The sequence below is a fragment of the Pristis pectinata genome, chromosome 23 (assembly GCF_009764475.1).
Source record: "Pristis pectinata isolate sPriPec2 chromosome 23, sPriPec2.1.pri, whole genome shotgun sequence".
Classification (NCBI taxonomy): domain Eukaryota; kingdom Metazoa; phylum Chordata; class Chondrichthyes; order Rhinopristiformes; family Pristidae; genus Pristis; species Pristis pectinata.
This window is the reverse complement of record NC_067427.1, coordinates 12,615,419-12,638,975: the sequence shown is the minus strand read 5'-3', so window position 1 is coordinate 12,638,975 and position 23,557 is coordinate 12,615,419. Positions and strand designations below refer to the sequence as shown.

At 41.7% G+C, this 23,557-nt stretch overlaps 1 protein-coding gene across 1 annotated transcript in view; it reads right to left on the bottom strand.

Moving 5' to 3' along the window:
• The window catches only part of LOC127582286 (hemicentin-1-like), a 260,770-nt gene that overhangs the window by 85,767 nt on the left and 151,446 nt on the right, over nt 1-23,557 (bottom strand). Inside the window, 11 exon segments of the mRNA XM_052037463.1 lie at nt 275-477; nt 851-964; nt 2,050-2,211; nt 2,950-3,046; nt 4,423-4,610; nt 11,331-11,444; nt 14,168-14,383; nt 14,721-14,871; nt 17,591-17,736; nt 19,210-19,323; nt 21,204-21,377. Of these exon segments, the coding sequence (XP_051893423.1) occupies nt 275-477; nt 851-964; nt 2,050-2,211; nt 2,950-3,046; nt 4,423-4,610; nt 11,331-11,444; nt 14,168-14,383; nt 14,721-14,871; nt 17,591-17,736; nt 19,210-19,323; nt 21,204-21,377 (1,679 nt within the window).

Here is a 23,557-nt window from a genome sequence, read left to right as displayed (position 1 = left end):
CTCACGAGCCCTATCTGATCCTTGCTGCTTACACCTTATGTATGCTGCCTTCTTCTTCCTAACTAGTTGTTCCACCCCTCTTGTCATCCATGGTTCCTTCACCCTGCCATCCCTTCTCTGCCTCACCGGGACAAATTTATCCCTGAACAACAACCACATCTCCACAGTACATTTCCCTTCAGCCCACTGAGTCCATGCTGACCATCATGCATCCACCTACATGAATACTAGTTAAATAGCTGTTAAAGTTTGAAACACTGAACACAGAAGTTACCTGAACATCCTTGATTTGGAGTATCTGCCCCTCAGAGAGGATATGGGCAGCATTTCCCAGGGGCAGCTGGTGGTCATTCTTATACCATGTGACCGTAGGAACTGGAAGAGCATCTGACTCACATCTGAGAGTGACCGTTTCCCCAACACGGGCTGTGATGGTTTCCGAGTAACGATCGCCATTGTGTTTAATGGTGGGTGGGGCTTTGAAGAAAAAATTGAAAAGACATTGACTAAAAATTAAAAGAATGCTATCTGCTAATTGAAATAGATGCATCCAAAATTGTTGCCGGATCCTCCCTGAGATCTAATCATCCCTCTTCTTTACCCACAAGAGTATCTGTAAACAGAAGGTTACCAGGCAAGGAGATGCTGATGACAGCCTGATCTGCCTCTCTACCACCTTTCCTGTCTGTATGGAGAGCTTTATTGTGGATGTAACTGTGCCATGACTAACATGGAGCCCTTAATGCTGACCTTAGATGCTACTCTTACAGTGGCTTGCTGCTATATTCCTCTGAAGCATCCATTCCCCATATTCCATACTCATGGGCGATGAATTAGTGTTGAGACCTACTGTTTACATGGAGGTGGATGTGCTTCTCATCATTGCCTGCTGCATTGGCAGCAACACAGGTGTACTTGCCACCATGTTCAGTCTTTGCTCTGGGAATCTGAAGGACATAGCCACCTGGAATTGAAATGGGAAGATCAGAGATCATGCAAAGAAACAATTAAAATGAGCATGTAATAACCAGATTTGTTAAGGTGTAGAAATCGAGCTTTGCTCCTTGGGTTAATCAAGAGCTCTTTGCGATTGAGCTTCAACCTTTAAATTTTCCTCTTATGTATCCGACAATCCTTGTGAATTCCAAGACTCCATACTGAAGACAATGCATCCTGTTTTCACCTATTTGCTTTCAAAAACTATGTTCAGGTAAGTAGGATAGGCTTGTCATACCAAAACACGACTAGTCAGAAAAAAACACCTTGAATGCCCCTTGCTGAGGCCATGACCTATGATTGGATGTAGTTCCATGGGCACTGGATACTCTCTGACAGCTCAGTCAACGCTTCATGTGCGAGTCTGAACAGTAGGAATTTACAGGGTTTCACAGTGGAAGCAATGTAACCAAATTAATCATGGTCACACCTAATGACCACACATCTTCCAGTGAAGTCCATCAAGTGTCAGTAGGAAGCAGGAATCTCCCTAAGTGCACACTGACAGGAGTTGGATTGAGCTCAGCTCTCTCAGTACAAGTGGTGAAGTGAATAAAACACTCCTCTCCTCTCTGTGTTCCAGTTCATACTCTATTCACCCTCTGAGTAAGGCAGGAGGTCTGGGTTTCAGCTAACTTCAAGACGAGATGAAAAAAAGGGGAATAATTTATAATGTTCAAGTTTATTCTACATACCAAAAACTAACAAACTGCCGAATTGATACATTGAATGATATTGTAGGAATAACTCAAGATTGCATACTTAAGATTATATAAAGTAACTAAATTAAACAAACTTCTACAAATGCTTACACATCACAAAAGTAGCTCAAATAAAGCATTTATAACTGGTTTGAATGGATAATCTGACTTGTCTGAGTGTTATCAGGAGTGATAGCCATATTGTTGGTGCACCTTCTCTGCGATCTCCTGTGAGGAACCGTTTCCTCAGTGACATCATGATCAGGAGATGCTGGGCTATGGACAGCGCCTGGCAAAATGGTACCACTTGAGAGATCAAAAGCTGTTCTGCTTTTTCTTGTCAATGTCTCACCTGGGAGATAGAGGATGTCACTGCTGAACTGCAGCAGGAGCCCATTTTTGTACCATGTGACATCTGCTGCAGGAACTGCTCGGGATTCACACGTTAACCAAATGGGATTGTTCACCACAACATTAATATTCTCTGGGTTGGGGCCAAGTACTCTTGGAGGCACTGCACAAAGAAATAAGATGTGAATCAAGGCTGACTAATCTCTACTCAGTCCCTGCACCAATACCAGACCCTGCATTCCAAGGGATTAACACAATGAGAACCTCCTTCCTTCATCTCTGAAACAATTTTTTTTTCAAAAATGTAAACATTAACCCATAGCAAATAGGCATTAAACTTATTTGCCTTTATTAATATTGTGATTTTATCTCACCAATGTAGATAGAGAGTATATGAGTTACTGGAAACTATTTTGTGGCAGGAGATGGTGAATTAAGCCCTGATCTTGGTACATTAAAGACGCAGGAAGTTCAGAGGACCTGTCACCAGCATGGGATTAATAAAATCAATACAGTCAGGGAAAAAAGATTCTGGAAAGCAGAGATGAGGAAAACTAGAGGTGAAAAATATCAGATGAAAAGCTTTTCACAAATACTCTGCACATCTGGGCCTACTGCATTGCAATGGGAAAACCCAATTCCCCAAAATGATGTAATTGATTAAATATTTCTATGTTAAATACACTCCTGAAACTTCTCCACTTTGGCTTTGTGTCCAGGTTTTTCCCTGTAACTTTGAAAAATATTTTGAGATTGTTTTCTATGTTAAAAGCATAACATTATGGCAAGTCCCTGATATTGATAGCATCCCCCTTCCCCTCCCTCACCCTAACCACCGCCACTGAGGACTCAAATGTCGTAAGAGCTGTAGAGCAGGTTCTCAAAAAGCAGAGATCATTACCTTGAACACGGAGGCTGAAAAGCCTCTCTGTTGTTCCCGCTGGGTTTTCAGCAATACAGAGATAGCCACCTGTGTCAGATAACTGCACGGAGTGAATCTACAGAAGAAGCATGAAAAGCAACATGTCAATCAACCCCAATCAGAAGATAACTCAGCAGAAGATGGAATGGTGGTTCCTCCAGAACTAGGAAGCCACTCACTGGATTTAATTCCAACAAATATATTCATATTCCCTGTAAGAACATACAAATCAGGAGTAGGCTGTACAGCCCTTCCAGCTTGATCTGCCATTCAGTGAGACCTCTGCAAATCCTGTACCACAAATCCACTTTCCTGCTCAATCCCCATGACTTCTTTAGTGTTGGAAAACCTATCGACCTCAGTGTTGAATATATTCACAAGCAGAGCAGCCAGTCCTCTGGGGCAGAGAATCTCAAAAATGTACAGCTCTGAGTGCAAAAATTTCATCCCAGCTCAGTTCTAAATGGCAAACGGTTAATCTGAGAGTAGAGTCATAGCGCCATAGAGTTGTACGGCATGGAAACAGGCCCTTCAGCCCAAATCATCCATGCTAACTGAGATGCCTATCTCCACTAATCCCATTTTCCAGCATTTGGCTCATATCCCTCTAAACCTTTCCTACGTATCTACCCAACTATGTATCATAACCTATCCATGTACCTATCTAAATGTTTTTTAAACATTGTAATTGTACCAGCCTCTACCACTTCCTCTGGCAGTTTGTTCCATATACCCACCACCCTCTGTATGATAAACTTGCCCCTCAAATCTCTTTGAAGTATTTCCCTTCTCATCTAAAAACTTACGTCCTCTCATTTTAGACTTCTCTGTCCTTGGAAAAAGATTGTGACTATCTACCTATGCTCCTCATAATTTTACAAACCTTCAAAAGGTCACCTCTCAGCCTCCTCCACTCCAGTGATAACAATCCCAGCCTGTCCAATGTCTCCTTGTAACTTAAGCCCTCCATTCCAGGGGACATCCTGATGAATCCCTTCTGCACTATTTGTAGCGCTACCACATCCATTCTATAGTGGGATGACCAGAACTGCACACAATATTCCAAGTGTGGTCTTACCAGTTTCTTGTACAGCTGAAAAATAATGTCCCAACTCTGATACTCAATACCCCTGCCTATGAAGGCAAGCAAGCTAAGTGCCTTCTTCGCTATCCTATCCATCTGTTTTGCCATCTTCAAGGAGCTAATGAACTTGCACCTCAAGGTCCCTCTGTACATCAATGCTAATAAGGTCCCTGCAATTTACTGCCTATGTCCTGCCAATATCAGATGACCCAAAATGCTTTACCTCACATTTGTATGCTCATGGTTCTAGATTCACCAGCTTGAGAAAACTGTCCCTCAGCATCTACTTTGTCAATCTTTTTTTGTTTTCCTCAGTGCAATTATGTCTCAATGCAATCAATTATTCATCTGATCTCCAGAGGCCTCACCTGGAGAATTTTGCCACCATCCAGAAGCTGGAGTCTGTGATCTGTAGTAACGGGCTGGCCATCTCTGAGCCAGGAGATGGAAGGTTCAGGGTTCCCATTTGCCTCACAACGCAGTTGAGTTGTTTCATTTAGAATCAGCGCAAGTTCCTCTCCAAATTCATCCCCTTCTGCATGAATGACAGGAGGAACTAGAGAAGGGAAATAGGAATGTGTGAGAAGAGCTGGTTCTGATTTACAAAGTAGACAGGTTGCAAATAATAACATTTAATTCTTGTAACCAGGAATTATTAAGAATGAATGGAATTCATTAGATGAACAGGATGAATGAAATAGATTAAAACTCTGATAATCCAGCACCCTGGGGACTTTGGTGGTGCCAGATTGATGGATTTTCTGGAATACTGGACAATATTCCTATTAATACACCAATGCATTTAAATTCTTTTTTTTAAGATGTTACACAATAGCAAAATAAATTCTCCAGAGAAGCAGGAGAGTTTAAAGGGAATTGGCAAACAGGGCCTAGAGTTTAAAGAAAGCGTGGTAACAGTGCCTGAAGAGTTTGAAGGGAGCACAGAACCGGGTCCTGGTAAGCCAGAAGCTGAACCAGCAAGCTTTCCAAACAATAGGAAAGCGGATTTTTGTAGTTTTATATAATGATCAATTTGTCCAATTGGATTTACATTGGCAGGGCCATTGTGGGTATTCCCCAGAATTTCAGATGTAAAAGAGTCGTCTCCAATGACCATGATGGGACTTGGAGAGATGAACACTGGTCTAGCTCGTACTTACCTTAGAGTGCCAGGGTAGTAATATGCACACAAGGATTGACCAGCCAGAGGATCATTATCAAAGTAACAATTAAACTGCCTGTTAATTTTATTAAAGAGGCTGCCCTGTCTTTTGGAGACTGGTGCTTTAGCCAATGACTTCAAACACCAGCCAGCCCACTGGGAAGCTACTGTTCAGGATTCCCCGCTCTACTGAAAGCCATGCTCAACTTTCACTAACAGCTGGAGCCTGAGGATGACTTTTGAATCACATCACAATATATTCTGAGAAGGTTTGCCAAAACCTATCCTACAATTTATTAACATTTATTCTGGAAACTCTGTAAGGACTCAAAAAGAACTACCTAATTTGACAGATTACAGGTAAAGTCACAGAGGGGAAAGGAGATACTTGTTGATGGGCATCTTCTGGACAGGGAAGGAAGTGGGGGAAGAGGATCACACTTGGAGGAATGTAAGGAGGATGAAGCCAGGCAGCTGATGCAGGGACAGGAGGGTGAGGGGGAGGCTCCTTCACCACTGTCAGTTCAGGAGATCCCTCCTGCTCTGGACCCTTCCACCAGGACTCTCAGTATCAGGAAGACCAGTGCCTTTGATCTCTGAACCACCTGAAATGTTCCACTGTGTGTTGGCCATCTTTTTCTCATCTCCTGGTTAGGCCAGATTTTCCACTCCAGAATTGGTGCTTGTGTGCTAAATCTGCATGTGTTTTTAGTGCCTCCTGACAAGTTTAGAGCAGGCAAATAATTAATTATGCACAAATATACAAGGCAAAAGTAGACTTCCAAACATGCAAGACATATCATTACAGTCACTTAGTTCCTAATTCACTCTTTAACCATACCAGTACCCCTACTTTGTTTTCAGAAAGGAGAATTAGAATTGATTCAAAGCAAAACACAGTCTGCTGTGTGTGTGTGTGTGTGTGTGTGTGTGTGTGTGTGCGTGTGTGTGTGCGCGTGTGTGTGTGTGTGTGTGTGCGCGCCACCATTAAATGACGTCCACTTATGCAGCAACTTCAGTACAAAAAGAATACCAAGTCCATTAAGCAGATGAGTGTCTGAAGGAAGCAGAAATATCAGCTAGGAAAAGGGAGACTGAAGAGGTGATCAAACTCTGAAGAAGTTTCTATAAGCATGAAGAGGAATGAGGAAGCAGTGTGAATATTCTGAGGAGTTTTTTGTAACTTAATCTGAAAATGGACCAATAGCAGAGGCGCCTTACTGAGAGGAAGGTGCTCCGACGAAAGGTCACACAATACATTGTCACTGGTTTTCCCTCCACAGATGCTGCCTGACCATTGGGTATTTCCAGAATGTCTTATTTTATTCCAGATTTTCAGTATTTTGCTTTTGGTGATTCCAAGAGACCTGCAGTTTGCTTCTTTGGGTTGTCCCTAGCCTTTGCACAACCAATGATTTACTTCTGAAGTAAAGCTACTGTTGTAGACAACATCAGTTTACACACAGCCTCGGTCCCACAACTTCCAATGAAAGTAATGAGCGGATAGTACATATTAGTGGTGAAATCAACCATGGCTATGGCATTCTCTTCATCTCCCTAACAGTTTCCTGGACTCATTTGTCGCTGATTCAGCAGGCAGACAGGGCCTTAATTGTTCACCCAAAGGGCAGCTACCTAGAAATTCATCTGTGGTCGGTGGTCTATGGCACTGAACATGCAATGTAGTAACAGCAGGGCACTGGACCCCACTGCCAAAATTGGAATCAGCTATTTTGGAAGTAGAGTTAGTGCCATAAGCTAAAATAAAAACAGAAAATGCTGTTATCACTCTGCAGGTCAGGTAGCATCAATGGAAAGAGAAACAGTGTTAATGTTTCAGGTTGGAGTCACTTTGTTCTGATGAAGGATGGCCTGCTGAGCGTTTCCAGTGTTTTCTGCTTTTATTTGAGATTTCCAGTGTCTGCAGTTTTTCTGATTTTCATTTGGTGCTATGAGCATTTAGTGCGACTGATCAAGAACAAATTTCCAGCTGAGCATAGTTTACTCTGGAACGCTCCCTCAAATTTGCATTGGACAGTCGGCTAATGTCACAGATTGCCAAACTGGAGGTGGGGTGACACATCAAAGGAGGGGTATAAATTCAACTTCTGTTGCACATGCTAAACATGTAATGTGGTGATGTACATGCAATTTTTGTCAGTTCTGAGGACTTCAGTGGAATCTAAGTACAATGCCACCAAATCCCCCATTGATGGCACTGTAACACCTCCCTCTGCTCCGAAGCCAATTCCCAACTCTGCAGACTCAGTATCAGGATCAGAATCAGGTTTATTATCACTGACACACGTCGTGAAATTTGTTGTGTTGCGGCAGCAGTACAGTGCAAGACATAAAGACATAAAAATTATTATAAGTTACAAAAATAAATAAATAGTGCAAAAGAGGAATAACAAGGTAGTATTCATGGGTGCATGGACCGTTCAGAAATCTGATGGCGGAGGGGAAGAAGCTATTCCTGAGTGTGGCCCCACAAATGATTCTAACTTAAGGATATTTTCAACACTTTTCAGCTTAAAAATGCTTTGTTCAGTTCTTTGCCTCCTGGTCATGAATGAAGTCAGCACATGACAGAAACCAGCCGCCCCTCCCTGGACTCTGTCTACACTTCTTACTGCCTCAGTAAAACATCCAACATTATCAAAGACCCCACCCACCCCGGATATTATCTCTTCTCCCTTCTCCCATCAGGTAGAAGATACAAAAGCCTGAAAGTACATACCACCAGGCTCAAGGACAGCTACTACCCTGCTGTTATAAGACTATTAAATGGTTCCCTAGTACGATAAGATAGACTCTTGACCTCATAATGTATCTTGTTATGACCTTGTACCTTTTTGTCTACCTGCACTGCACTTTCTCTGTAGCTGTTGCACTTTACTCTCCAATCTGTTATGGTTTTACCTGGTACTACCTCAATGCACTGTGTAATGAATTGATTTGTACAAACAGTATGCAAGACAAGTTTTTCACTGTATCCCGCTACAGGTGAAAATAATAAACCAATTCTACTTCCTGACCCCTGATGTTATTCAGAGATGAATTATTAGCAGCAAGTCCCCCAAAATATTATGTCGAACATCTGCAGTTCTCTTTTCTGTCAGCATCAAAGTCTTCATGACACCTTACATAGCTAGATAAATAACTTTCTAAACTGTGAATAACTTTATCACCCACTGTGCAACATACTTTAGTAAGATTCTTTTGGGCTCCTTGGATTTATGCTGCTTCTTGCTTACTGCAACCTTAAGTTGATAAGTAAACAAAGAATTCCATCTGACTTCATGAATTCTCAATAATAGTGCAATTGGTTAACTATTGCAATGATCCATAGCTCCCCTTTGAAATAAACCTTAATACAGACCCATTCTGATTCCAGATAAATGTTTATCCTGGATCTGGTCCATATCTCTCACTCACTGAGAGAGGAGCCCCACAGCTTTCCTATCAGTCAAGTTGTCCACACTGCTACAACAGCCAGGAAATTCCTCAGATGTACTTGGAATTTCCCCACATTATTCTAGCAAAGTTATATCAAGGAAATGGAAACAAATCTGAGGATTTTCCCAGACCGTGAGATTGACTTCATGTTAAACCCATAATTAAGACAGTAAAGTAAAAACATGGCTGAAATATTTTGGGGTTCTGGTTACATCCACAATGATAATAATTAGGCAAAAAACAGTTTTTTAGAAAGAGATCAGGGCACACGAATCATGAAAGTTAGGGTGGAATCAACCAAAAATAGATGTTGGAATATCTGATCTGGATACGGACTCAAGCCCTGACGGGTGGCATCTGAATCTACAATGTTTTGACCTAGAGACAAGATGGTGACAAGAGCAAAGGCCAACTCTCAGGTTAGGACTGTCAAGGATTATTTGTAATCACTGTTTGGTTGGGGGGAGGACAGTGCTGAGGTTCTGCCTATACAGGATGTTACAGATTATATCTGTCAAATGTACCTGCGAATCTACTGATGTGCAAACATTCAAAAGGGGGCATGCCTATGCTAATGATAAACACAAATCTTACATCATATAATGGTTGAGAATTTCAGGATTTTGTTCATTAACACAAAATCCTTAAAAATCAAGACATCTTTCAATAAAAATACCAAACATTTCATCAAACCTTCTTCTTATTCCTATTCCTCTTCTAATCTTATAATTTTCTTTATCTTATTGCTATAATTTATTATTCAAACTTTAGCTGCACAGTTGAAAAATATAATAAAAAAATTAAGCTGAGAAAACAAGGTGATGCATGAAAATAAGCAACCTGGACAACAACTGTGCAAATGTAAAAGCCTTCTACTGCTCCAGACTTACCTGGTGTTATGATTGATGCATTTAGTGATGACTAGGCAGTACTTTCCCAGCTGTTTAAGTTTCTGAATTTTGGTCTCCTGCCAGTTTGGTTTTAGAGATGTATCTTCAGTTTCTTGGGTCATGGTCTCTGTGGCTGTGCTTATTACAAAGTGGAGCTCTTTCACTGTGGCTAGTTTCCAAACTACGTAAGAGTTCAAACAGAAAACCTTCCTGCTTCATAAAGCAGTTCTTCAAGTCTTTGCACCAAGTACCATGACACACCTTTACACACTCAGAAGGGGTGTTTAACTAAATCCTACAACTGAATAAAGACAATCTTGACCAAACTCTCAGAATTGGTAAAATGCTTAATTTATACCCAAACCACCGATTTCAAGAAAGAGCAATATTCTGTGAGCTTTGTTAAAATTGCTCCCAATGATTATAGTAATTTTTACTCGGTATCTTTTTAGGATAATGAAAACCTAAACCAATCATTAATTTTGACTGACCTTGTCTCTTCTTTTATCCTTACTAAACTTTACGTCATGGCTTCTCAATAAAAAAAAGACACAATCTAAGATAAACTTTATTAGATCTTACAGCCTTTTGCATTTGATTGGGTGAAAATCGACGCCTTTGAGGCTGGACATTAATCTGTCAAGTATTTTAAATGCTGTGAGTTGATGCTGGGAGCTGAGGAAAGACAAAATATATTGCCATAATGGGGAAGGAATTAAAAGGTGAAAAATGTTAGCAACAAGACAAAGCAAGAGATAAGGTTAGAAAAGGAATAGGAATAAGAAGGAAGGTTTGATTAAATTTTAATGAAAGATGTTTTGATTGTAATGATTTAATATCAATGAAGCAAATCCTGAAATTTTCAAATGTTACATGTTTTAAAATGTATGTTTATTATTACGATGAGCATGCTGAAATCTCACAAAAAGTCTGCCCCTTTTGGATGGATCCACAGTCTGCAGTACCTGGCTTGTAGGGCAGTCTGCAGCAAGACACTTGCTCACTGATTCATTTACTGGTTCACTGAATTTAATAAGTCTGAGTGATATTACATAGCTCAGCGTCTAGAAATCTCAGCCAGGCAGCAGTGCGCATTGCATCAGACACAGCCTCTGACAAAGTGCTGATAAAAGGAACAAACTGAGGACACTGGAAATCAGAAATGAAAGAGACATCCATTAAGCACACAGGCAGCAGAGTGCATGATAAGAGAGAACACAAAGGGAATAGAAGTAAAAAAAATCAAGAAGGCAAAGAGGAACAACAAAATTAAATGATCAAAGAGAAAACTATTTGATGAAATATCTTACAGATGCGTCAAGAAAAAGGAAGATCGGCATGAGAATATGAAATTAGAAGAAACTCACCCAAAGAATGAGAAGAATGTGAAACTGGCTATTAAAGGACGTGGTTGAAGTAAATAGTACTGATACATTTAAGGGGAAGCTGGGCAAAGGGAATAGAGGGGAATGGTGACAGATTTAGATGAGGAAACAGAGGGAGATAATCAAGTGGGACATCATAGGGCAGAATGCAGTGCATTTATTTGTCTACCCTGGTACAATCCTTTATCCCCCAGGGAGGGAGAATGAAAAGTAAAGAGGCAAGAGCATGGAATGGAGCTGCCTAAATTATCGTCAATTGGTCAAAGTTTAAGATTATAATGGGAGGCCACACTTAAACATCTGCCAAAACAACAGCACACACTCAATTCTCTCATAGATTCAGCAGGATATCATTGGACCCTTTACATTTGAATACTCACCAAGGACAACAAGCTCATAGTGGAGCTGGTCCTCTCCAACTTCATTGACAGCCTGGCAGGTATATCTCCCAGCATCGTCTACACGCATCCTGGGGATCTGCAGGATATGGCTTCCTAGTAAGGGGTTAAAGTTCAAGTTTTAGCTAACTGTTTGAAAAACTCTTTTCAAAGAATATGCCCTTAATGACAAAGAAGGATCTGTGGGAACCATCTTAAAGACGAGTTAGAAAGGGAATACTTGGTGATCTGGAGTCTCGGGTTTCACCGCTAATTTCTGTAAGGGCAATCAACTATTGCTCTAATGTTTCGGACTGATGCTCCTCCTCACTGATAAATTTACACTGGGTCTATTCTCTAAAGGCTAGCTTTATCAAATGAAAGCCCAATCTTCTGATATTGTTCGCAGTTGTTCTGCTAGTGGAAGTGTTTCTTGCCTTTTTTGCAATTCAGTGTGTCATTTTCCATGACCCTTCTGAAGAGGCAAGAGTTTAATTAAAAGGAAATGGTTGGCAAACCTCTTTTTCTACCCCCCCCCCCCCGCCAACATCACTGACCCAATCTGTGATTATGTTGTCATAGCTGCCAAAAGTGAAAGTCCTCTGTGTGAAGTCATAAAACAACTTGTATTTATAATGAGCCTTTAATGCAGCAAAACATCTCAAGACATGACTTGTTAGCATAGGGGATGACCTCAAGTTTATGGAGATAAGTTCAAGAGAGGCCAGCTTTGATGTCACAGTGATGAAAATTGCCAGAGTGAGAGATGGTATGCCCATGGGGTCAGAATTTCATCTTGATGAGCATTAGCAGGCTATTCGATTCTGGCAGCCAAGTGTTCCAATTAGGAGCCAACGTCCTGCAACGTACTTTCCAGCTGGAGTCACCAGAAAACAAATGGGATTGAGAGTCCTGGCTGATTTTCACCTCACGCATGACAAGGACATGGAGTTAAATTACAATACACCCTTCCCTGATCCCTACCAATAATGTTAAACTAACTCGCTATGTAACTTTAGACTTCCTGGCCTGACTCAGGGGCCCACCACATCTATTGGTTAAGCAATCTGATCTTTGTTGAACAGTGGGGCATCCTAATACATCAAAACCACGATGATTCTTACAGATGATGAAAATAATGCTTTTCCTGTTATTCTTCCACTTGGCAAGAATGACAGTCTCCCTTTAATGAGTAACTTTTTATTTTAATTGTTCAATGTTGGTACAATGATTGAGAGCTCAGAAAGTGCCACTATTCCTTCATCAATTGCATGACGATCTGGAGTGACAATTGTTCCATGAGAGAATTTGCCATAAGTCTTCGCTGTGCAGCCTGCAGCTGACAATTATCCTATTTTTCACAAAGTCCGTTTGGAATTCATGTAGGATCCTGACTGCACATCCTGTCAATCTACAAGTCAGGAAGTATTACAGCCGGGAGTAGAGTAATCAGACATAGGCTGCACAGCGTGCATAAGAATGTAAAATGTAAAGCGTTGGCTTAAAGAGGTTTTTAACATCCCAGTTTCTTCTGTTAAGCTCCTGAAATGACAACCTTGTGTCCTAATGCATGAGCCATGTATATGCATACACTCAGAAGATCCATAATAAACACAGAACACTGGAATGCTCCCTGCCATTTGGCATTCAACTTAACTAAAGCAAGATAAATTTACTTTAACTGCCTTAACAACTTAATACCATCTACAGCCTAAAAGCTGGTCTATTTCACGATATGATGATAACTTAGCCTTTCAGTATTTCATGAGACCAAAGTGCTGTAGGATAGGAACCAATGATCAGATGGCAGTGGGTGCAACAGTGTTCTGATGACTGGCTGCCAGAAGTTAAGAGGGTAAAAAATTGTCCTCAGTTCCTTGTGCTGAATGTGCAATACTTGATGACTGTGTCTGAAATTTGGGAAGCAGAGTAGAATACACAGCTGCCATTACACTGTGCATTCAAGGATACATTTCCATGCTAGGGTGTTCTAGGATTAACAGTCAGCATCTTGGCATCAGGTTTTATAAAATTTAATGAGGCAAAATTATATTTGTGTCAAAGTGCCCAAAATGGAACATTTACACATCTTTTGTTCCCAGCAACAGCCCCAAACTCTTTCAAGTCATGTATAATATGGCCTGGCTACCCTCTGGTCTCAATCGTAACCCTAATTTTGGAAGACTGCCCATCACATCAATATGTAGCGCTAGCCCAACAACTACCCTTTGTCCCCTGACTGAAAGAGGAGATGTTCTATTTGTCACTCATAAGCTACCAGGAAGCTAGATAGACTAGGATTTTCTGTCCACTTCGCACGGGTGAAACAATTTCAAAATAAGAACAGAAAGCACAGAAACGGAAAACCTTTCCTTTAGTATCTCTGAGGCATTAGTTCATTCCCACTCTGAAGTTCATTAAAACTGTACAAACCCATTTAATTTGTTTTTGCAGCAGTAGGAAGAGAAAATTTTTTACCTGACCAATCTGAGCTGGCTTTCAAACAAGCTTCAGGGAGTGAATCTTAACCCAACTCCGTTGCTGCCTGCAAACTGCCATCCTTAAAATAACTCCATTCAAATTATGTTCCAGGTGGTGGTTTCTCAAAAGGACTTCACCACCCTCCTAAATTTGTTTTGAATGTTGAGGGCAATGCTTCTATCCAGAATAATGTGTTGCAATAATGTTATTTATCTTGGGGATTGGTCTACAATGCAAAATGGCACATGGCTCTCTTGGGGTCTTTCATTCTGTAAAGTGGAAACCATGTGTCAAAATGAACAGCTCAGTAAAGCAGTCTGGAGAAGCAACAGACTCCTTCTAGGAGAAAGCAACTATACCTGGAAGAATTACGATATCATCTGTGGCAGAGAGAGCTTTACCATCCTTGTACCAGGAGAGTTTGGGTGGTGGGATGGCATTTGTCTCGCAGTAAAGGGAAACTGGATTATTCACAATCACTTCCCGGCGTTCCACAATATCCTCAACTTCATCTTCCTGAAGTATCACCTCCCAGGCAGCGTTCACTCCGTGCACCTTCTGGAAGATGGGAGGCACTGCAGTGTGTTGGAAGAAAGATAATCAATCTATTTTGTACTGTAATACAGTTCCACACATTTAAAGTATTAAGACAGAACCAGCCCTGTCCTGAGTTTCTCATGGTCCAAGGCAAGTTCACAATTCCTTTGTAACACCATTTGTAACCCAGTACTAGTCATGTGGCTTTTTGTGGCAAACCTGAAACTGCACTGAGTATTACTGTGCAGACTGGAACTGTGCAGAGGGGTACAGACAGGCTGAAACTGGGAGCAAAAAAAAACAGCAGAGAAGACAGGGCTGCAAGGAAACACGTCACTGCTGGCGCTGACTGCTGCCTTCAGAATGACTGCTAACCTTGAATGTTGACATGAAAGTCCTTCTCATCTTCTCCTGCAATATTTGTGGCCACGCAGGTGTAACGTCCTGTATCCGACACCTTTGTGTGTTTGATTTGGAGAATGTGTCCTTCATCAAGAATTTGGAGATGTTCAGTCCCTGCCAACAACTGGAATAAGAGGTAATGGTAACATTAATCTCCACACACTGGCACCTTCCTTCCATGGATCCCTGATAAATTCATTGATTGAGCACTTACAGTACAGTAAGAAGCCACAGTGGATGCAAGTAGAACTTTAACCCAATTTTCCCTTTGAGCTGCCGCTAGCCATTGGAGGTTAGAGGGGAGAAGGAAATTCTCCCCTGGTCAGACCCCACTTGGAGTATTGTGCTCAGTTCTAGTCGCCTCACTACAGGAAAGATGTGGAAGCCATAGAGAGGGTGCAGAGGATGCTGCCTGGAATGCGGAGCATGCCTCATGAAAGCAGGTTGAGGGAACTCGGCCTTTCCTCCTTGGAGAGATGGAGGATGAGGGGGGACCTGATAGAGGTGTATAAGATGATGAGAGGTATTGATAGGGTAGATAGAGGTTTTTCCCCAGGGCTGAATTGGTGGCCACCAGAGGACATATGTTTAAGGTGCTGGGGAGTAGGTATAGAGGAGATGTCAGGGGTAAGTTTTTTTACTCAGAGAGTGGTGAGTGCGTGGAATGGGCTGCCAGAAACGGTGGTGGAGGCTGATACGACAGGGTCTTTCAAGAGACTGTTAGATAGGTACATGGAGCTGAGTAAAATAGAGGGCTATGGGTAAGCCTAGTAATTTCTAGGGTAGGGACATGTATGGCACAGCTTTGTGGGCCGAAGGGCCTGAATTGTGCTGTAGTTTTTCTATGTTCTATGTTCTACTTATTGCCCACATTCCTTCAACGACTGGTGCTTATCTCCAGACATTCCTGGAATTTCCATTTAGGATAGGACATCTTCAATAACCAGCAAAACCCATAGCACTATGCACAAATAACTAAAAATACCTGCTTATCAGGTTTAACAAAGAGTTTATTTCATTCATTCAATTTTTGGGATCTGGGTTTAGCTGGCAATTCCAGCATTTATTACGCATTCCTAATTGTCCTTGAACTGAATGCTTGCTGGGGCATTTCAGAGACCATCTAACAGCCAACTACATGGATCTGGAGTCACATATGAGCTAGGCTCATTAAAGGATAGCAGATTTCCTCTGCTTAAGGACATAACTGAAACTAATGACATTGAGTAATTTTGTGGTCATCAATAAGAATGAGCTGTTTTCAAAAAATATTCTTGATGACGAACTATACATAAATTCCACAGCTGATATGGTGGGATTTGGACTCACGCCTCTGGAGTGTAGACCAGCTGTCCAGATTATTAGTCCTGTAACAACTACCACAGCAACACCATATCCATAAGAGATCTAGAGAGGAACAGTGTCCAGATGAAGGGTCTCAACCCAAAACATCGACTGTCCATTTCCCTCCATAGATGCTGCCTGACCCGTTCAGTTCCTCCACCAGTTTGTTTTTTGGAACAAGGAATGATTTGGTTTTAGATGAGGAGAAATATGATGGATCGCAATGAATTCCAAGGAGCAAAGAAGGCTGCAAGGGGGTATTGATAAATTAGTGGCTCTACAGAAGAAAGGTGCCATTAATATTCAATGTCAGGGTCTGCAGTCAAGGTAAAATATGACTTCTCACATCAACCATTCATCTTCCTCTCTTATTTTTCTGGTTTCAAATCCTCTTGACTTCTTAGGTGATCCTTCAGCACAGAAGATGAATTGCTTCCACTCCAGTTCTATCGGTTTTGAGGTGACCAGTAAGACTAATGTGGGACCCGCAGACTCTACTATAGCTGAGGCAGGAAGTGCCTGACGGGCAAGGGAGTGGGTAGTTTTTGAGGTGTTTACACTGGGGTTTTGTGCATGAATGATGTTTTCAATACCGTCACTCATTCTCCTTCTCTAAGCAGTCATGAGCCAGGGAGTCAGTGGAAATACAGCAACTGTTTATGGAGGCATTGAGCACATCCTTGAATATTTTCCTCTTACTGCCTCGTGATCTCTTCCCAGGACGGAGCTTAGAATAAAGTGTCTGCTTTGGGAGTCTGGTGTTGGGCATGTGAAGCCGACTGAGTGTTGCCTGGGTCTCAGTGCGACACACATTGGTTCACTTATTCTTCCATTGGATTTGGAGGATTTTGCAGAGTCAGCATTGGTTGTATCTTTACAGTGACTAGAAGTTCCAGGTGTTGGTTGTCCAGTTCTCAGAAGCATATTGGAGGACATGTATAACTGCTGCTCATGAGTTTTGTGCCAAGTTTGGGATCTTGATTTTGAAACACCGTTTTCAAATAAGTCTTACTCACGCATATGCACATAATTTTCAACCCTTATTTTCTTAAATCTAAGTGAGCCCAACACAGTAGTGACTGTGGCAAGGATAAGCCTATTCATGGCTCCCATATCAAGCTTCACAGATATGCTCAGTGGGAGCAAAGGTGGCAGGATATGTTAGCTATCTTGAATAATGGGGGAATAAAAAGAAAAGCCTTATTCTTACAAGAAAAAAATGGAATATTATCCACTGAAAGATTCTTCTCCTGGGTAATTTGACTCAGATTATAGGCAAGAAATGTTGATAAACCTACACTGCATGACCCACTCTTCTGAAGATCCTCAAGCTCTTGGATTTCAGCTTGAGAGAACCCTGTTGCAAATTTTTGTCAAAAACGGTGATTTTATCAGTTGCCAAAGTTGTCTACAGGTGACTTTTTGTCACTCATTCTAAGCATGAAAATCAGTGAAAGAAAAACACAAAATTCTGCATTATGTTCGCTCATGGCTGTTACCTGACCATCTTTATACCAGCGAAGAGCAGGAGGTGGCACAGCCCAGGATTCACATGCCAGGGTTAGTGAGGTATTCACCTTGGTCTTGACCTGAGTTACACGAAAATTTCTCACTGTCTGATCATCCTTCACAATCTGTGGAGGAACTGATACAAAGGAATTTTAAGAAAATTATCTGTCTTGTTGAGGATGACAAGTTCTGTACCAAAATAAGATTTAGGTTTTTATTTCCTATCTGGCTGGTACGGACTGCTCCTAGCTCATCGAGTTCCCTTTCCAATATATGTCCAGGTGAGTTTGCAATCCCTCTGGAGTTCTCCAGGAATTAAGGACTAACCTTTAGAGTTTTGCTGTGAGAAAACACTTCTATTTATGTGTTATAAAACTTTTGGCCATGGCAAAGAAAGCTGTAAAGTGAAGAAACATCCAAACATTTAATGGTTATGAATCTATTCAATTTCTAAATGGCATAGGAAGATGGAGCACCAGGAGGGGGAGGGGATCGGTGAGGTTGGAGGTTGGAGGTTGGTGGTTTGGGATTGTTAGAAGCAGGAGGCTGGGTGATAAAACCTCATGGAATGTGCCCAACCAGAGCTGCAACTGGACGTCCAACCCAAATAGCATCAATAAAACAACAAGATCCCAATCTACTCATTTAAACAGCTTATAGATGTGGCATATGGGCTGTGACAAGGGGTCTAGTAACCAGTCATCTGACAAACTACAGGTCCTCCCCAGGTTACGGCAAAGTTCTGTTCTTGTAAACTGTTTGTAACCGGGACAGTTCGCAAGTCGGAACTGCAGCTGTGAACCACAATTCCACATGGCAGAAGATACCTACAGCACCGCAGCAGCCGACAAATCCATCCCGCCGGTCTCCCTAACTCTCGTCCGGATGTACGGGCTGTACATAATTCGGGCATTCGTAGGCTGGGGAGCACCTGTACTTGAATGAGGGTGACTAAACAAAAGACAGCCCTTTTCTTTCCAAAATCCCTGATCTTCTGATTCACATTATTGGCAGGATACAAAGAGGGAGGTGAAAAATCAAATTAACCATGCCCAATTCTGCAAGCATTGTAGAGGAGGAAAACTTAGGAGGAGCCATCTTATGGCAGTGGTGCATTTACACTGACACACTGATATTTCAAATGGAAAAAAAACTGCCGTGACTGGACATTAGTCTGACTTCCCTTTATATTCTGAGGACAAGAAAATAAAGGTGAACCAGGAAAAGCCCATCCATTTCTTCTCATCCACTTTTGAAAGTTCACCATGTTTCCTCCCACCTGTCCTCCCCTGCCTCAACATCCCTCAGTCCTTTCTCAAACACAAATTGGCACAGATCCCCTTTGGAGGTCTGAGGTGTTTTACCATCGTTTTGTGTTTTCGGCTGTGTTTGGATTCAGTCCAAAATGTTTCATTAGATGTCCTTCCACTTCCAGCAGTTTAGTCAAACAGAACTTTACCCCCTTTCCAATACTTTCAGAATTAATAAGCATAAATGTTCAAGGGAAAATAAAACAAATTCACACTTATTTCTAATATCTCACTGATTTTCCTTGTGAGACCTGCTTCGAACAGTATTTAGAAGATACAACTTGTCAGTAAAAACTTACTGAAGACTTTGAGCTCGTAATCCTTCACAGCCTCACCAGCTATATTAGTCACAACACAGCTGTAGCGACCAGCATTTTCTTCTTGTACATTCAGAATCTGCAGCCCTCGTCCTCCTGAAAACATAAGGGCATAATATTGAAATCCTAATACCGTCATGTTCCCACTCTTCAAATCGAGTTGCCTACTCCTCTCCAAGGGTGAAAAAACAATGAAAGTAGTAAACTGACTGTAAATTCTGAAGTTGTGAAAGATACAGTGTAAAATAAAAGCTAGTCTTTTATGGGTAACACTAAGTCTAATTGCCCCAATTCATATTTCCTCCATAAGCTCTAAAAACAATATGATACAAACTCCTGTTCCACTTGTAAGAGCCAGAGGTGGCGGAGTGACCAAACTCAAACTGTAACCACAAAGCCGACAAATCGCTCCAGGGAAGATTTCCCAGGGCCAGCTGCCCATACCGGATTGCCACAAAAACTGCAAATTTTTGAAAATGTCCAGGTTCCTTTCTTGCCCTTCTAATTTCCTCATACCCTAATACACAGTGTAGAGGATGCACTGTGGTGCCACAATATTATCTTCAATGAGCTGTTCCATGGGAGGAACATCACTTAGAGAACTGACTCAATTCTCTATGTACCCAATGTCAAAGTGTTTGGGCTGAGTGGGAAGGGACTATGAAAGTACACTCACTGCAATCCTTTTACCAACCATATTAAAATTCTAGATTTTCTCTCTGTTTCAATTCTGATTAAGACCGTGCACCCAAAACTACATAACCTGCTTTAATTCTACTTAAGAGAGCTTTTTTTTTTATTTCCAAGGTTCCCTGTTAATTTTTGATGAAGCCAAATATAGTGCTGAATGCAAGTCATTAAACCTACTGGAATTTTATAGAACTGGAATGAATGCAGATGGATTTGGTCCACTGGGAACTGTGTGTTAAATTAGCTTTAAACTTGGAACAAATAGAGAGAACAGAATATGAGAGTTTGGATTTGTGTCACCTTTTTCACAATCTCAAAAGGCCTCAAAGCATTTTCCTACACATGAAGTACTTTATTCTTGCTGATGTGTATTCATTATCCGCAACATAGGAGATTCAATTGTCAGTTTGCCCACTGTAAGATCTCATAAACAGCAGATTAAACAATCCGTTTTAATTATGCTTATTGGGGGAAAGTAATGTCCAGGATACCAGCGAACCATTCTTCAAAAGGTGGCATGGGATCCTTTATATCCACCCGAAAGATGGCACCTCCGACAGTGCCCCACCCCCACATATTGACGTACAGAGGGATCTTGGGATCCAAGTCCATAGCTCACTGTAAGTGGGCACGCAAGTAGATCGGGTGGTAAAGAAGGCAATTGGCATGCTTGCCTTCATTGGTTGGGGCACTGAGTATAAGTGTAAGGACGTCAAGTTGCAGCTATATAAAATGTTGGTTAGGCCGCACTTACAATAGCGGCATTTATGAGGCTGTTAAATAGACACATGAATATGCAGGGAATGTAGGGATAATGGATCATGTGCAGGCAGAGGAGATTTAGTTTAATTTAGCATTAAGTTCAGCACAGACATCGTGGGCCAAAGGGCCTGTTCCTGTGCTGTACTGTTCTATATTCTATGTCTATACTGGTGTGTCCGCTCAGATTGTGTACTTGGAATAAGTTTTGAGAAGCTTGGACTTTATAAATCAAAGGCACCTAACGAATGGCATGAATGGGTTTGGCCAGTCTGAAGCAGTTCTGCTTTTCACCATCCCCGGTATGACTTACTCAGGTTGGCCTGACAAATGTACTTTTGATGGGGAGTTTCAGCAGTGGTGAGGACATGTAAGGAGATGGTAAATCTGCTCTCCAGATGGACAAATATGATAGCCCAGTGTAGAGCCTCCTTTGCATATAAGTGGCACCATTTCATCAATGATTTCACAAATGCCAAAGAAAGCAGCTTGCACTATTCACAATAAAGTATCTTGGTAGGAAGTACCTGGTAACAGATGCACATTTCTTGATGCCTTGAAGAGAACCCCGTCCTTCAGCCAGGTGATGGTTGGACTTGGATAGGCCACAGCCTCACACACCAATGAAGTGGGATTATTCACAATTACAACAACATCCTCCGGGGCACCATCTTCACCCACACTGGGTATTCTGGGCGCAACTGGGAAACAGCAGCACACAAGGAAACAATCTTTGAATCATTGAAATTTATGGCATATTTGGAGACCTTTGAGGCATCTTCAGCATTCAGTTTTCTTCACACTGCACTGTGACAGGAAAGACTATTCCAATAACAAACATATACAAAATGTATTCTCCAGTGAGGAAATAGCTTACTATATTTTAGTGACCAGATGGTGCAGCATCAGATCTCCTACATCTTCCTGATCCATGATCTGTTCCTCTTTCTTCTTACACTGATTAATTAGAGTTCCTGGGTACACAGCTTTTCTGATTGGAAGTCCATGACCACTGGTGTACCACAGGGATCGGTGCTGGGACCCTTGTTGTTTGTCAAAAATATTAATGACTTGGATGTGAATGTAAGAGGTATAATTAGTAAGTTTGTGAATGACACAAAAACTAGTAGTGGTATAGACAACAAGGGAGGTTGTCTAAGGCTAAAGCAGGTTATAGATCAGCTGCAAAGTTGGCAGAACTTTGACAGATGGAATTTAATCCCAAAGTGTGCAAGGTGATGCATTTTGGGAAGTCAAATAGGGGTAGGGCAAATACAGCAAATGGTACATCAGTAAGGAATGTTGATGAATAGGGGAACATTGGGATTCAAGTCCATAGATTCCTGAATGTGGCAACATAGGGAGATAGGGTGGTGAAGAGGGCATATGGCATGCTTGTCTTCATAGTTTGGGACATGGAATGTAAGAGTTGGGATATTACATTTCAATTTTACAAAACACTTGGAGTATTGTGTAAAGTTCTTGTTGCCAGACTAGTATATGATTGCGCTGGAGAGAGTGCGGAGGAGATTCACCAGGATGCTCCCTGGATTGGAAGACTGTAGTCATGGGGAGAGATTGGATAGGCTGGCTTTGTTTTCTTTGGAACAAAGAAGGCTGAGAGGCGACCTGATGTCTGAACACGGTGCCAGAAGAATCAAGTACAATCACTATGTTTAACAGACATTTAGACAGGCAATTGAACAGGCAAGGTAAAGAAGGATGCAGGCATTTTGTGGCAAATGGGACTAGTGTGGGGTCAGCATGTACGTGATGGGCCGAAGGGCCCGTTTCTGTGGTGAACAACTCAAGAACTTACTCTCAGATTACTGCTGATAGGAAAAGGGATGGGAACACTAACCGGAGAGGAATGGGAATGGAAAGGGGAGAAACAGGTACGGGGGTGGTGAGGGGAGAATGGGAATGTTAGTGGGATGGGTGCCAAAAAAGGGGTTCAAAATGGGAATGGAAAAGAGTGCAAATGATAGTGGAAGTGGGAAAAGAGAGGAATGGGAACTGGATTAGGGAGGAATATGTGTGTGGGAAGAAGGGAAATGGGAACAGGGAAACTGAGGGGAGAACAGAGGAAAAATGGAAGTAGTAAGTAGAAAAGGGCAGGTGGGCAGGTGAGGGGAGCAGCATCAGTGGAATAAGAAAATGAACAAGGCGTGTTTAACAGGTTCAACCATCTCATTTTGTCAGTCGCTATTTGTTGAACCAGAAATGGGAAAATTAGCAAAGAGGGTCTGTTGTCATAGCCCATTGAAATGCAGCTTAATGAGGCTCTAGTGGACAATGCCCAGGGTGTAATGATTGCACTTACTCAAGATCTCAGTGTGAACTGGGAATCTGTGTATTGCATAAAGCAAAAACCTTCCTTCTCAGAGAGGAAAGCAGAAATCCACATCAACTATCTGGCTGCTCTTGAAAACCACCGTCAATGACACAAGCTCAGCAATGCCCAACCACTCACCCAATGGTCAGAGAAAGGACATGTGACATCAGTGATGAAAAAGGAGACAGAGAGACAAAGAATCAAAGGGTAAACAAAAATATAAAAGGTCCTTGGAGATATTATTTTGAAAATTTATTCCAAATCATGTATTTGAATTAGCTCATGACAGTTCAAATATATGCAACAAGATTGAAATATCTGATTAGGCTTTTCACAAGGGAACAAACCAGATGCTTTTTATTAAGACACCTCGAGCTTTACCACTTGGCTTTGGCATTCAGTACATTGTTATGTGATTAACTACATGATCTGAATCCAGCTACCACTGGAAAGTAGCCACACCACAAATTTAGAATAATCCAGGATTACATTGGCATAGAGACAAAAAGAGAGGGGGGGGGGGGGGGGGGGGGGGGGGGGGAGAGA